General features: G+C 41.2%; 1 protein-coding gene across 4 annotated transcripts in view; it reads right to left on the reverse strand.

The window, feature by feature from the left end:
* Window positions 1-10,213: 10,213 nt before the first annotated feature.
* The window catches only part of RBPJ (recombination signal binding protein for immunoglobulin kappa J region), a 217,105-nt gene continuing 212,690 nt past the window's right edge, over window positions 10,214-14,628 (reverse strand). For all 4 annotated transcript variants that reach the window (XM_082728409.1, XM_082728408.1, XM_082728410.1 and 1 more), the window contains one exon: window positions 10,214-14,590. In XM_082728409.1, coding sequence (XP_082584535.1) covers window positions 14,275-14,590 — 316 coding nt within the window. In that variant the 3' untranslated portion in view covers window positions 10,214-14,274. The remainder of the gene's footprint in view (window positions 14,591-14,628) is intronic.

A 14,628-nucleotide genomic window follows, 5' to 3' on the forward strand; every position in this document is an offset into this window, starting at 1 on the left:
CTTATATCTTGGCCTCTGAGCTTCTCAGCTGCATTCCAAGCCCCTCCTTGACCCAACTTCTTTCCCTCCCTCCCTCCTTCTTTCCCCCCATTCCTTTATCTTTTGATAACGAATTGCAATTGAGGAAAAAAATTACAAAGGAAAGACAGATGTGGGCGGATAGTTCTTGATCCTTGGTTCCCAATGTGCGGTCCCTGGATCAGTAGCAGCATCACCTAGAAACTCATCCGAAGTGCAATTTCTTGGGCTCAACTCAAGCCACTTGAGTCAGAAACTCTCTTAAAATGAATCTTATGATAAATACTTCAGAGACATTAAAAATATATACTGTATCCTTCAAATGAACAAAGAACAGGATATTATGAAAAAACAAAAAAGAACTTTAGAAAATGGGGGAAAAAAAAAAGCGGGGTGGGGGGGAGAAGAACCAAATGAGAACATAGAGAAGGAGACGAAAATAAATAGAGGGATCTCTCTGAAAATGGAATAAAAAGACAAAGAAATTAAAAAAAAAATAAAAGACAAGAAAATTAAAGAATCCATTGGGGTGGTAGGGTTGGGAAGGTTGTCTGACTGGTAGGAATTGTGGAAATAGAGAACAGAAACAATAGAGGGGAATAAAATTTCAAAGAACAAACACCATAGAAAACTGTATCAAAGCACCAAAGTTCATGAATCCTACCCACTTCCTTTTACCTAATAATGGAAATTTCATTGGAAAAAAAAAAAAACAGAACCAAGAAACCCATACTAAATTGATTTTTTACCATCCCATATTCTTGGCTGCCAAGAATCCCTTCATTCCTACTGTTGATATTCTTGTCTCTGCATTGTGTCTTTGGTCATGAGGAGTTCCTGTCACCTCTAGACTTCCAGGGTAAGTCATTCTTTACCAAGCTTCTGGATTAAAGCTTAAGCCTGGGTTTTCAAGATAGATTGGACACATCACCCAAACGTGTGACTAAGAACAGTCATCTGTTCAGCAAATATTTACTGAGCACCTACTATGGGCTAGGCACTGTGCTGGGGCCTGGGGACACAGCAAAGAACAAAACAAAGCTCCTGGTCTCAACGAATTTTCATGCTGGTTCGCAGGCAGAAATAAACAAGTTGATGAGTAAATACACAAAGTGTCAGGTGGTGATAAGCATGGTGAATAAAAAGCAAGTCAAGGGTATAGAGAGCAAAGGGAGTAGAAGTACAATTTTGCATAAGGTGTATAAAGATAGTAACCTGCAGGAAGCGAGGGCATAGATCTTGGGGACATCAGAAGAAGAATGTTCCAGATGGTTTTTGGTAATTTCACTGTTAAGTGTTTTTGCCACGTAACTAACTGGCCATAAAAGATAAAAGATAAAAAGATAAAAAGATAAAAGATTTTGCCATAAAAGATTAAAACCATGAAAAATCAGAGAGGGACATTCATTAATAAGAACATAATGAAACATGAAAGATGAGTAACAGAATTAAAAACTTTATTGCAAAACACAAAATATTTTAGTATATTTGAAATGTGTGTAGATTCATAGCAACATGCAAACAATGGCTTATATCTTGTGGATTCTACCTAAGCACTTGTCTTCAGAGTCCTTCGTTACTAGTATTACATTTTTTTGGTGATTCATCTCCTTGTTCAGTATTGTACTTTTTTTTTTGCTAAAATTTCTTCTTTCATTAAGAGAAATATCAGTTGTTAAATACTAGGATGCACTTTGTACTGCATTCTGAAAGCTCTCTACACTGCTTTGTTCTTGGCATATGTCCCAAAGTTCTCTGGGAAATCTGGGTTCAGAACTGTGCCACTGTATAGACAGACCGTTATGAGGGCTAAGATTTATATAATATTAAAATGGGAGTGCTGCATCAATGGGGAAATGAGACCAAACTGTCAAACCAAACAGTCAACAAGTTATTATTTTTTATTAATTTATGGCAAAATTACCTTATAGCTAATTAGTTATGCAGCAGAGGTATCCATGGTAAAGATGCTTATGGCAAAAATAGTGGGTGCTCTTTGAGACCTGGAAACCACCAATGCAAAGGCCCTGAGGTGAGAGCATGTTTGGTGAGATCTGGGAAAGACTAAAGAAGTCAGTGTGTCTGGAATATGGTGGGCCAGGGGAGAGGGTGAAAGATGACCACCAACAGTAGCAAGGCCGGTGACCGTCATGAGAAGAACTTTGGATTTTACAATGAGCAAGATGGGAAGTCAATGGGCAGCTTTAAGCAGCAGAGGGACACATTTTCAAAGAATTCCTCTTAAGGGGGCCTGGGTGGGGGGTGGGGCGCAGGGCAGGCAGAAGGAGCAATTAGAAAGTGACTGTAATAACCCACATGACAGCCAATGGTGGCTTGGCTCACAGTGGTGGTGGTAGAGGTGATGAGAGGTGGTCAGAGTTTGAATATATTTTGAAGGAGTTGTTGACTAGCTTTACTGATGGACCACATGTGGGATGTGAGAGGAAGAAACGAATCAAGACTGACTTCAAGTTTCCTCCCTAAGCCATTGGAAGAGTGGATGCACTGTTTACCCAAAGGGGAAGATGGGCTGGGAAAGGGGGAGAGGTTGGGACTGGGGAAGGGGGGGAGAAGGGGAAGGGAAGAAATCATGGGTTAGCCTTCAGAGATCAAGTCAGCAGTTATATCTACAATTCTGGAGGGCAGGCAAAAGTTTGGGTGAAAAGAGGATGTGGGTGGTCATCTCCCTCTAGACATGGGATGGGGACAGGTCACTGTGGGGAGGGTGTAGTCGGTGAAGAGGAGGGGACAGGACTTTGCATTGGGGCTGTCCCAGGTTTGCAGGCTGGGGAGATGAGGAGCTAGCGACGCAGACCGACAGAGTTGCCGGAAATCTTGGTGTCCTGGAAGCCAAGTAAAAGAGGGTTTCAGAAATGAGAGAATCATCCCCTGTGGCAAGGAAGTCAGGAAAAGGATGCTCAAAGTCTTAAAGCAACACTATAATGAAGCACCTTCCACCTTGCTCAAAAAAGGTGGGTTTACAAATATTTTTCTTCAACAGCTCAGAAAACAAAGTGCTCATGTTTTAACGTGCAGGCTTTGGTCTTTTTAAGTATCTCCACTTTTGCTACACAGGTTGGAAAGGGAAACATACAAAAGCACAGTATCAGTATGCCCTGGGCTCCAGTGCCTGTGGTCGTCTTTCTCTTCCTGTCCATGGAGAGCCAGACTCCGGGATCTGTGCCTGAAGCTCTGCTCTGGACATGCATGCAGCCAGGGTTCAAATCACAGGACACAAAATGTTAGACATCACATTCCAAAGAGACCCCTGGCGTTGTTAACACATATTCAGAGGTTGCTAGTGGCATTGGATGGTAATGTGTGTGTGTCTGCCTTTGGGCTAGTGATGTTTCTGGACTTTCCCTCCCGCCCCCTCTCTGCTTACCTTGCATCTACAATCTTCTTTCCTGGAGGGAACTTGGATACCGTCGATGTCATTTAGATCTAAGATCACAGGGAGGGGAAGAAAACATGGCCTTTCGAGAGCCAGGGCAGTTTGGCTGCTTTGAGTGAAGATGCCACTCGTGAAGGTTTTTGTCATAATTCAGTCTCTCTGAACTTGCAGAATTGCTGATGAGGAAGGGAGCTTTAAAATGAGGGGTTTGGGTGTTTTTTTCAAACCAAAGATACTTTAAATGCAGAAGTTGTTCAATGTTCCTCTAATTTCTGGGTACGCTGACTTCTTACATGCTACAAGGCTCTGGGGTTTCTGACACATTGTCAGGTCAGCTCCTGTGTATCTCAACCATAAACTGCATGTGAACCTTTCCATTTTTAGACAGGCCACATAATCGGCCCTATAAGAAGCATCTGCCTAGCCCATTTGCAGTTTGGTATTGAGGTCTTCTCGAGTATAAAGAGAAAATTTAATTCTGTGCTTAAAAAACAGTAAGGTTTGGAGCACCTGGCTGGCTCGGTAAAGCGTGGGACTCTTGATCTTGGAGTTGAGTTCAGTTAAAAAACAAAACAAAACAAAAACAGTAGCACTTCTTCTAAAACCATTCTTAGTGAGTTCATCGTGACTTGGTATATACTGATGTTAGTTAAACACGATCACTTTTATGGAGTAAAGATGCACTTTACTCATTCTGTGAATCATTCCCATTTCTGTCTGGAGATAGGGGAGGCCCTCGCTACTCAAAGTGGGGTCTCCAGACAGCCACGTCAGAGTCACGTGGGAGTCTGTTAGAAGTGGAGGATCTCCGGATTACCTGTTCCCTCCCTCGGTGACCCCATCAGGACACGGCATTAAATACCATCCACCGGGGATGGCCTCCCGGATGCGTATCTCTAGCACAGACTGCCCCTAAAACTCCAGACCTGAACACCTAACAGCTCACTTGACATTTTAATGTGAGGCCTAATAGTCATCTCAAAATGAACATACCTAAAATTTACTGTGGACCTCCCCCTCCCTCACTCCATTTTCCATCTTCTGTATCTTGCCAACGGCATCTCCATTCTCCTGACTGCACTCTGTGCAGGGCAGAGGTCACTCCCAAATCAAACCAGCAGGGGTGGCAGGCCGGCTGCTGTTTGGGCTTCCTGGGTCCACGTGCAGAGCTGCCCCAAGTCCCCCCAGTCTTCACACAGTCCTCAGCTCCGGCCTCATCCCTCAAGCTAGGTTGGCTCTTTGCTCAGGAGGGACTCTTTCTCTCTCTGGAAAGTGGGCAGATGGGAATCTGGAGTCACGGCTGGTCTGCTGATGGAAGATCCTCATCAGTACCTCTAGGATACAACAGTAATCATCCACCTACATCCCGGGTCGCTGCCGGGCTGTTGCGATGGTCAGAGTCCATGATCTCTGCCCTCTAGATGAGTGACGTTTTCAGGCTGAGCCCTTATTAGGAAAATACATGTGTGCATGTAAATAAACAAGCTTCGTACCTACATCTAGCCCCTCTCTGCTAGAAGGAAAGCTCCATGTGAGCAGATCTTTCATTTGCTGCATCTGCAACAGCAAAATTAGTGAATTCCACAAAGTTATTAATACTGAGTGAGGGGCAGAGGCCAAGAATATGAACAGGTACTAATGGAGTCACTCCATTCTACAAGGAAGACTGAAGGCTCAGAGAATGTTTTGCCCCTAACAGGCATGGCTGGAGAGTCTGACCCGGGTAACCTGTCATATTTATAGAATACTATGTAACAACCAACTCCCCACTAGAACCCCTGGCCCCGTGACACTGAATAACTTGCCCTTGACCCCGCACACCCAGACTCTCCCAGCTCCTTGGCTTCCATTAGTCCGAACTCCAGCACTTTTTACCTGTTGAAATCCTGAACGTCTCGTTCTCTGAGGCTCTGTTCAAATGCTACCTTCTCTCTGCTTTTGAGATGTCTTAATAGTACCCTCAAGCCCTTATCTACCCCAATTACCCAGGGTGGGTGGGCCTGGGTTTAAATCTTGGCTTTGCCACTTAAAGTTGTGGAACCCTGCAAATGACCCTTGCCTTTCTCTTTCTTAATTTCATCAGTAAAATTAAGGTAACAACAGCAAGACTTACCCATCAGGACACCAGTTAGAATAAGAGCCTATTCAGGTTAAATCAAGCGCTGAAGGGAAACGAAATGGTAAGGATAATGAGTTACCTTTAGGAACTGAAGAGCAGGAACTAGTTAAGTCTCAGTGAGGGGTGAATTGGGACTGCTCCCAGTTCTCTTTGGGTGTCTGCTTCACGTTCCCCATAAACCAGTCCTTTTGCATGATAGTTCCTATGTCAAAACAAGGCCCCTGTGATCTCCCCTTCGCTTCCTGCACAACCATCTGCAGAAGCCAAGAGGAAGGTCCTTCAGTGGTCCTGAGTCTACCAGTTACCACGGGGGTTTAAAAAAAAAAAAAAAAAAAAAAAGCACAGTTTCCAAGAGCCCATCCTGTGGAAGGAGCTTTATAAAAGAAGGCTAAAAGGCCAGAGGAGATGGGAGGGCTTTTCCTAATGTGGCTCATGATCTGAGAATCCTTCTCAAAACTGCCTATTAAATTGGCTCATAGGAATTGGAGGGATAAGAAAAGTTCTCATGTAAAGTCGATAGCAGAGAGAATACACTTAATACATTTAATTACGGAATGTATTGTTTGTAGCCCTCTAGAGTGATTGCCTAGCTGTTCCCCCATCCCAGCAACTTCAACTTCCTTTGGGGTAATTATCTCTTTCCCTACTGATTGTCAGTCCAGTTCTCATCACAGGAACCAGAGAGCCTCTAGAGATTTCTCTTAACTGACCTTTCTTGTAAATGCACAGCAAGTGCCTGTGACCTAGCCTCACATGACCAGTTGCTGTTACCTGCAAAACGGCAAAAGCGGTTGAGAACAGGGAGTGCACAGGGGCAGTGGCTCCCAGAGTGCAGACCCCTCTGATGAGGCAGGCTCCTTAGCCCACAGGACTTCTAATTCTAAGCATGACTCAGGGATCCCTTCAATCCTGTGGGCTTCCGCTTTTCTTACAAAACCCCCTTTCCCTGGTAACCAGTTTTAGTTTCTGACTTTAAAAACTATTTTAATTCCAATAACGGCTATCAGAGTGAAGGTGTCCATTTTTAAATCTTTGAGGTATTCAATGCAAAAGAGTCACATCTCTGTTTTCTTGGATGAATAAACAACCAGGCTTGAGAACTAAACTCACACTGATCCTGAAGGTCCCAAGCCAAATGGACTCCTGAACCTGAGGACAACCAAAGCAGGTTTCTGCGCTTTGAAGCTAAAGAGAGCCAGGACCACAGCTAAGGGCTTTTCATTTGTGCTCCTCCTAATAACTACGTGTCACTTCCCCCCACTTACAATGGGACAAACGAGTATTGGAGAGCTGCAGGATCAACCACCCAGACAAGAACGGTGTTGATGATTTGAGCACCAATCCCTCAGGTCACGCTATTCATGCCCTGGTCTCAGCGCTGGTCTTCCTCATGCCAATGCAGTAGGTCCAGAAACATGTGAAGTTAGAATTGACTACTAAACTTATTACAGATGAAGACCCATTATCTTCACCTGGAAGCTGGAAAAGGTTTTGGAGCGTACAAGCTCATTCTCTCTAGGGTCATGAAATTCAGCACATTATTTACAAGTAAGGCTTGGATAGGGGGACTAGCCAAGAGGTCAGCCAGGAGATATTAACATGGCAATAGTAACAACAATAAAACACCTAGCAACTGAATAGCACTTCTGAGTTTATGAAGCACTTTCAACCTAGAACTACACTTGGATTTTTCAACTTCTCTAGGGCTGTTTTTCTCAACTACAAAATCTGGGGATTGACATAGAGAACAGCTGTTCTCTATAAAGTTCATTAAGACAGAACTTGTCACAGAACCACACCCTAGTAACCGGAGTCCCTCAATCCTTTGGTAACCAGGGCTTGGGAAGTCTAGTGGGAGCTTGGGAGCAGGATCCGGGCCGATCTCTTCATCTCTAAAACAGGTATGCGCTCACAGGGTTGTGGTGAGGATTACATAGCGGCCATCCAACAGTTTACAAGTGGCCAAAGTGACTTCTCCCAGTCCATTCATCATCTTAGCTAACTATTGAGAAACTCCAACTAGGACTTGAGATGCTGTAAACCCAAACACCGTCATCTAGACAGACATCCGGTATGTCATTTAAACTGTAACCCAGGCTTTTAGGATGAACCTGCTATGGGCTGTATCGTGACCCCGCCTTCACCCATCCATTCATGTTGAAGCCCTAGCTCCCAATAACTCCTTCTGGAGAGAGAGCCCTTGGTAGGTAATTAAGATTAAATGAGGTCCTAAGGGTGAGGCCCGAATCAGATAGGACTGTGGCCTTCAGAACACATAGAGGTCTCTCTCCCCTAGGAGCTACTGTGAGGGTGCTGGATGCAAGCCATTAAGAGTTGTCACCTGAACCTGACCATGCTGGCACCCGGATCTGACTTCCAGCCTCCAGAATGGGGAGAAAATCAATTCCTGTTGTTTAAACCACCCAGTCCTTGGTATTTTCTTATGGCATCCTGAGCAGACCAGGACAAGTCCTTAGTGGAAATTTTCAGAAATGGCCACACCCTGAGCTCAGAGCCTAGACCGTTATTGGCCATTTAAACATTCCCACTTGTCTTAGCAAAGTCTAACTTCTGGTAATATCCAGAACGAGGGATAGACACATTCATGTTTCTAAGCGAAGAGCTCCAAGTCTCATTATCCTTCAGCTCAAGTTCTTCCCCCCAAATCACACCATTTGCACCTCTAGAATCTACCAGCAAATTCTCAGGTTCACGAACTCTATAGGACATTTAGTGATTAAAACAACACTCACTGTCCTCGGAGTCACGATTATTTTTCCCCAAAACTTTTCATATCATCTAAATATCTGAATGCCATATTAAGAACTTAGTTATCATTACTTCGTGTTGTGTGGTGGGAAGAACAGAGAAGAGAGGAAGCTTGCAAGGAGAAAAGTTAGTTCTAGGTAAAAGGAGCAGTTGTCAAGGACCTCTCCGGAGTCCTCTGTGGAAACCACCTACTTACACTCTTTACTCCTTTATATGATGAAGGCAGGGGTGCTTCCAGATGGAAAGTTTGGGATTTAAATAACTACTAGTGACCCTGCTCTGTCCAGCACCAGTAGAAATTGTCAAGCAGATAAAGGTGCCAGAAATGACGGACCTACACATCTGTATGAGTAAGTAAGGTGGCAGAATTTAAAAGATGAAAATCAAGGACTACAATCATGCCAGAAAGAACCTGATACAGATCTCAACTTCGTATTTACCTTTAAACATTTTTTCATAGGATACCAGAGTTTAAAGTGCCAAAAAGCAAAACATACTGTAAATTCCAAAAATTGTATCTATGTTTGGTCCGAACAGTTCTGGTAGTCAAAACCTTGTCCCTTTTTCATATTAGAGGATATTTATCTGCCTTTTCAGTGAGCCAAGATAAGTCATGATTTCCACATATATGAGCGTAACACCTTTAATTCAACTATTTATTGACTAGCTCTGTGCCCGGCACATAAACGACTCTATCCTGAACACAAAGAACTGTGTGTACGACTGAATGACCATTCCTCCAGGCATTTGGCCTCACAGTTTAGGCTCTAACCCTTAGGTCAAGATGAGTCACCTCTTTACATACCTCAGCTTCATCCATCTCCCTCATGATTTCCTAGCACAAACTTTTTTCAGGGTTTCTTCTTAGTCTTTCTAGATTTTTTCTTTAAAGAAGACTCCCTTCACTGATCATTTATCGCCAGAACCTGATGTAGCTTGCCCTCTGCATCTTTGTAAATGGCAATCACCTAGGGGTTCAGTGACAAGAAGGAGAAAATAGACTTAATGGATCTTTGGTAAAATTGCTTAGAAAAGGCTCACATACTATTTATAGCAAGGAATATACGCTTACTACTCTCTTCTAAATTCTACATCAAGTAATCACTATCAACCTCCACCTTTAAAAGCTTCCAACTAAATTGTCTCTTATTTAAATCACTAATTTTAGAGAGAGATCTTTAATAAAATTCTGGTAATGTATTTTTTTCTCTTGGGAGAAGTCAGATAAAAAACTTGCTGATATAAAAAACATGTAACATCCCCCTTTTACTTTGTTTCCCTATGAAACAAAGAATGCTCTGATTAGGAGCCCCCACTAAAAAGCTTAAATCAGGGGTGCCTGGGTGGCTCAGTGGGTTAAGCCTCTGCCTTTGGCTCAGGTCACGATCTCAAGGTCCTGGGACTGATCCCAGCATTGGGCTCTCCGCTCAGCGGGGAGCCTGTTTCTGTCTCTCTCTGCCTCTCTACCTACTTGTGATCTTTGTCAAATAAATAAGTAAGATCTTTTTTAAAAAGCATAAATCACCACTCTATATTCTTCTATATGGCAAATCAAATAACTTTACAGTGGAAAGCAAGCTTTGCTAAAATAACACTTTTTAATCTTGTTGAGAGCAAGCAACAGTTGCAAATCCCATTATCCTTCAGCTGATATAGCTTGATACATTCCTGAACTGGGAGATACTCCTCTTGAGCCCGTTCCTTATTTACAGGAGGAAAAGCCCTAAAACTCTCTCTCAGGAGCCTGACGTAGTTAAACACACTGAAAAGGACGGTCAGATCGCTATCAGTCTAATGTGATACAGATAGCAAGCTAGATTTTTAATATACAAATTGTGGTATGTAATTGTATCTTTATGAAGTGTTCTGAAATCAAGAGGTCATACATGCATCAGGCACATTCAACAGAAGACTTTTACAATGGTTTACATTTCCTTTTTATTTATTCCTTGAAACTGCTGTATTGCAGGTTTCTCATGGATGAAATATGGAACTGAGCAGATTCCTTTTTCTACAAAATTATGGTATAAACTTGCTCAATTTTCTATCTTATTGCTAATAAACCTTACAGGCGCACAGTTTGTAAAATAAACCCCTTAAGGACTGAATGCGTAGAGCATGCTGCAAGGTACAAGAAATAAGCTAAAAATGAGCATATAAACCTACATCTGGACCAACACAGTACTGAATGCTGGCAAACATTTATCACAACACAGGGAAAAATTAATAAAAGGAGATACAGTTCAGTCCTGAAAGGGTTACATAGAAACCCTAATATATTATTGTTTCTAATCATTCATCCCACATTACAGTGCTTGAAAACAAAGTCAAAAGTCTGGCACAGAAAATACACACATTTGTTCAGTACTCATCAAAAAACACAGCTGCTTTTGAAATCAGAAGTAAGTAACTTGGTTAATAATTGAAGAGCATTTTGTTTAAAAAAGGAACCCCTCCCCCCATGGATTATCTGGTTAAACATGACCAGTTTAGTTCTCAGAAATTGCATTGGGAATATTCTGTGAGGGCACAGATGGTACCAGTTTTGTTTAAAAAAACAAAAACAAAAACAAAAAAACACACAAAAACTAACCAGTTATGATTGCAAATAAGTCTGTGCAGAAGAGTGATAAATATTTTACTAACATATAAATGAGGATGCCTTTAGTTGCCACAGTTGAAGAAAAGTCAGCAGCAGGTTAAATATTATCCTAGTGTTCAATTCTGAAATCATCCAAAATCAAAAGGGCATTCTACATTTAAAAGTCTTTAACTTGCCTTCCCAATCTATGTGATCAATTCAATGGAAATAATGAAAACATACCAGATCACAGACTCAGTTTCTAGCATATTTTTAGAAATTGCATAGCTCATGAGAGCAGAAGACCGCTTCTAAAGCAGAATTAAAAAACAAAAACAAAACCCCAAACTTGACAGTTCTCTACTTTAACTGAAGCGTTCACGTTTCTAAAAGAGTCATTATGTGGAAAAAGGACCAGCATCTCTAATAATGCCATTGGAGGAGGGGCTGAGTTCTTCTATAACCAGAGGACAAGGCTCCTATAAATGACACACTGAAAATGATTCACAAATCCACGAAGATTTTTTTTTAAAGCAGCTGACAAAAGAACTACTGATAAAAAAAGAAGCTACAACAGACAAATCATTTCAGTCTTTAGTTTGTGGTATGCATAATGGCATAAAACAGCAAGGGAAATGCCTGTATAAGTACATTCTTGGACTTTTCAAACAAAAAACAAACAGGAAAAGGCTTTACAGTCTAATATTTCAAAATCATCTTATTAAAAGAAACGACGAGCCAAAATAAGGTATAATTAAATAGTAAAAACGCAAAGTTCATTTTTAATAAAGCCATAAACTTGAAAAATTAATTTGAGCTGCAAAGGTAGGTAAGGAATCGTTCGTTCTTCCAAAATATCTCATCTGTTACCAGTTAATTTAACACAGTTTCATAACTAAATACCAGATCTGGGAAGAGGAGGAAACTTGTGGCCCATTCAAAGGAAAGCGGCACTGAAAATATTTCCACACTCCGAACAAAAAGCACTGTGTAAAGACTACTTCCGTGACACAACATAGAAGAATAAATACTACTCGGAAATAAGCAAGTTTGCAAGGAGAAGCTAGTAAACAGTTAAAACAAAGAAAGATAAGGCCACAATTCTGCCCTTGATCACTGAAACAGATTTAAAGTGTGAGGCAGGGTTAGCTTATAGGAGAAGCTAGTGACTGGAGCAGATCTGAAGAGAAGGCTATATAGAGAGAATAATGCAGCCTGTGAGTAATTAAAAAGGCTTGCAGTAAGATAAAACCATAATAACTTTGATTTAACCACTAATGTGTTTTACAAATGACTTCCCCCTTGAAAACTGAGGAAAAAGTGATTTAGAGAGGTTAGGAGTCGTTATTTACAATGACATAGTCTGAGCAAAAGAATGAGTGATGAAGACAGAAAAGCTGGGGTGACTTAAAAAAAGTTACTAATGAAATGTTTAAAAAGTCTTCCAATGAAAATGTTTTCAAAATCGCCCAGGACACCAGAAAAGACAATGTTCTGTCTGGAAACACTGCAGGAAGCTAATCTTGCATTCATAAGGTACTTGTGGCTCCTGTTTCATGGGACAGTAAAAGCTTACCACATTCTAGAGGTAGTTTTTAACTCTAAGAAGGATGATTGTATTACTAGACTGTGTCCTATAAGTTACACACATGGTTCCTGTACTAAATGTAGCCCAATGAGTTGGCTGCAATTTCTAAGAAACTGAACAAAGGCATAACCGAAGCGCAGGAATGGAAGCAATGTGAAACTGGTGAGTCGAGCATATGAGGCCAACACACAATCCTGAATGCTACTAAATTTTAACTGAATGGAAAAGAAATGTTTTGAGTAGGAGACATTTGTGGGGACACTCAGCACTGGCAAAGAGAAGACTAAGAAAGGCAGAGAAATATGGAAAGATAAATTACATCTGCAGTTTTATAATCTCACAACTATCTGTTCTAAAGTACTGTCTTCCAAGCTATTTTAGTTGGTCATCTAATAAAAGCATCTTGTTGTAAGGTTACAATGATGTTTTGACCTAGGCTACAAAGAAAGAAAGAAAAGAAAAGAAAAGAAAGAAAAAGTAAACAAACACATGCTTTTTCTGAGATTTTCCTCGTTATACAATAAGGGCACCATCTACCAACTGGTAGCAAATACATCTCATGATATTTCTTTCTTTTTCTTTTCTTTCTTTTTTTTTTTTTTGTCATATGCCCACAAGGCAGAAAACACCCTGCTGAATGAAATCACTGGGAACATTCCAAGTTCAAAATAAAATGTTTAACTTACACATAATACAAGTTATGTACAAGATCAGGGAATTGGGGAGTGGGGATGGGGGAAGGGACCTGAACAAATCCTGGAACACGGAGATACATTTATGCATGGGAAAATGGGAGAGAACACTTCAAATACCCAGCATGTTCTGTGCCATTAATTCCTTAAGGACTAAATGGCCACATTTAATTCCACATAAATGTTAGACCCTCTTGGAATACCACTATAAATACCTTAAAAAAAAAAAAAAAAGGAAAACAAGGAAGTAACTACGGGACAGCGTCTGTGAACAGAGACGAAGTTCACGTACATTGCATGTATTGCAGGCAAGGCAGAGGCATTTTTTTTTTTTAAAGCTTTTGCACAGACTTCATATAATCTTAAAAAAATATGCGGGCCTTTACAAGATCTGACTTGCTGAAATCAAAACAATTTCGACTCATGAAATGTCGTAAGACATCAGCTTTAAAAAAAAAAAAGAAAAAGAAAAAAGAAAGGGGAAAAAAAAAGAATAGTTCCAGCCTCAAATTTAAAAAATAAAACAAAACAAACCTGGAAGAATATGGGTAATTAGATTAAACAAGTGTGGTCAGGCTTGGAACTTGAATGTACTGAAGAGTGAAAGCTCAAAAGGAGGCAGGAAGGAGAACAACCTATTTGGTAACAAAGGTGTACTAGATACTGTGATATAAAAAAAAGGTATGGTGAAAATGTACCTTTTGCTAAAGCTTATGCAAGTTCCTTGGTCCGTAAAAACTATGTTAGATTTGTGTCCTCTAGTTTGATAAACTTTTATTCCAGCCACATCTCTATTTCTTGCCCATTTAAACAAAACCAAACAAAACCCAATCAAACAAAAAGAACAGCTTTAAAAAAAAAAAAATCAACTTCCAACAGTTTGCACATTTCCATGTTTTCCTTGTCTGTTTTACTGTGGCTTCTGCGCTTCCAATCAGCACTTGTAGGTAATGGGGTTTTGGAACAGTATCACCTGGTATGAAAAGTTTTCCCAAGAAACCACAAAAGATTGTTCTTTTTTTTCCTTTTTCTTTCTCTCTCTCTCTCTCTCTTTTTTTTTGTCAACATCTTGCGGCACTCCAGTCAGTTTAAGTCCTAGCAAAAAGACGGTAGTTAGGACACCACTGTTGCTGCAGAGGATGTGACACTGGTTGAATTTGTGCTGACATTTGTGTAACTTCCCTCGCTGTTTGTGTTTGATTCATTGGGGGGCACTTGGCTTGAATTGGCTCGAAGGATTGCTCCTGCCGCACTGCAGTGTGGCCGTGGCCCTGGTTCTGGTGTGTAGGTAAAGGTAAGGCTGGTGGAATAAATGATTCCATCGTTACGGACCAAAGTTACTGGAACCTGGACTGGCTGTCGGACCCATCTCCAACCTTCTCGGAATGCAGAAATGTCTGGGACGACACAGAGCATACTCTCTCCACATCTGAGGGGGGAACAGAAATCGCTTAGAAGCCATGTATG

The sequence above is a fragment of the Mustela nivalis genome (genome assembly GCF_964662115.1).
Source record: "Mustela nivalis genome assembly, chromosome: 4".
NCBI classification, from domain to species: domain Eukaryota; kingdom Metazoa; phylum Chordata; class Mammalia; order Carnivora; family Mustelidae; genus Mustela; species Mustela nivalis.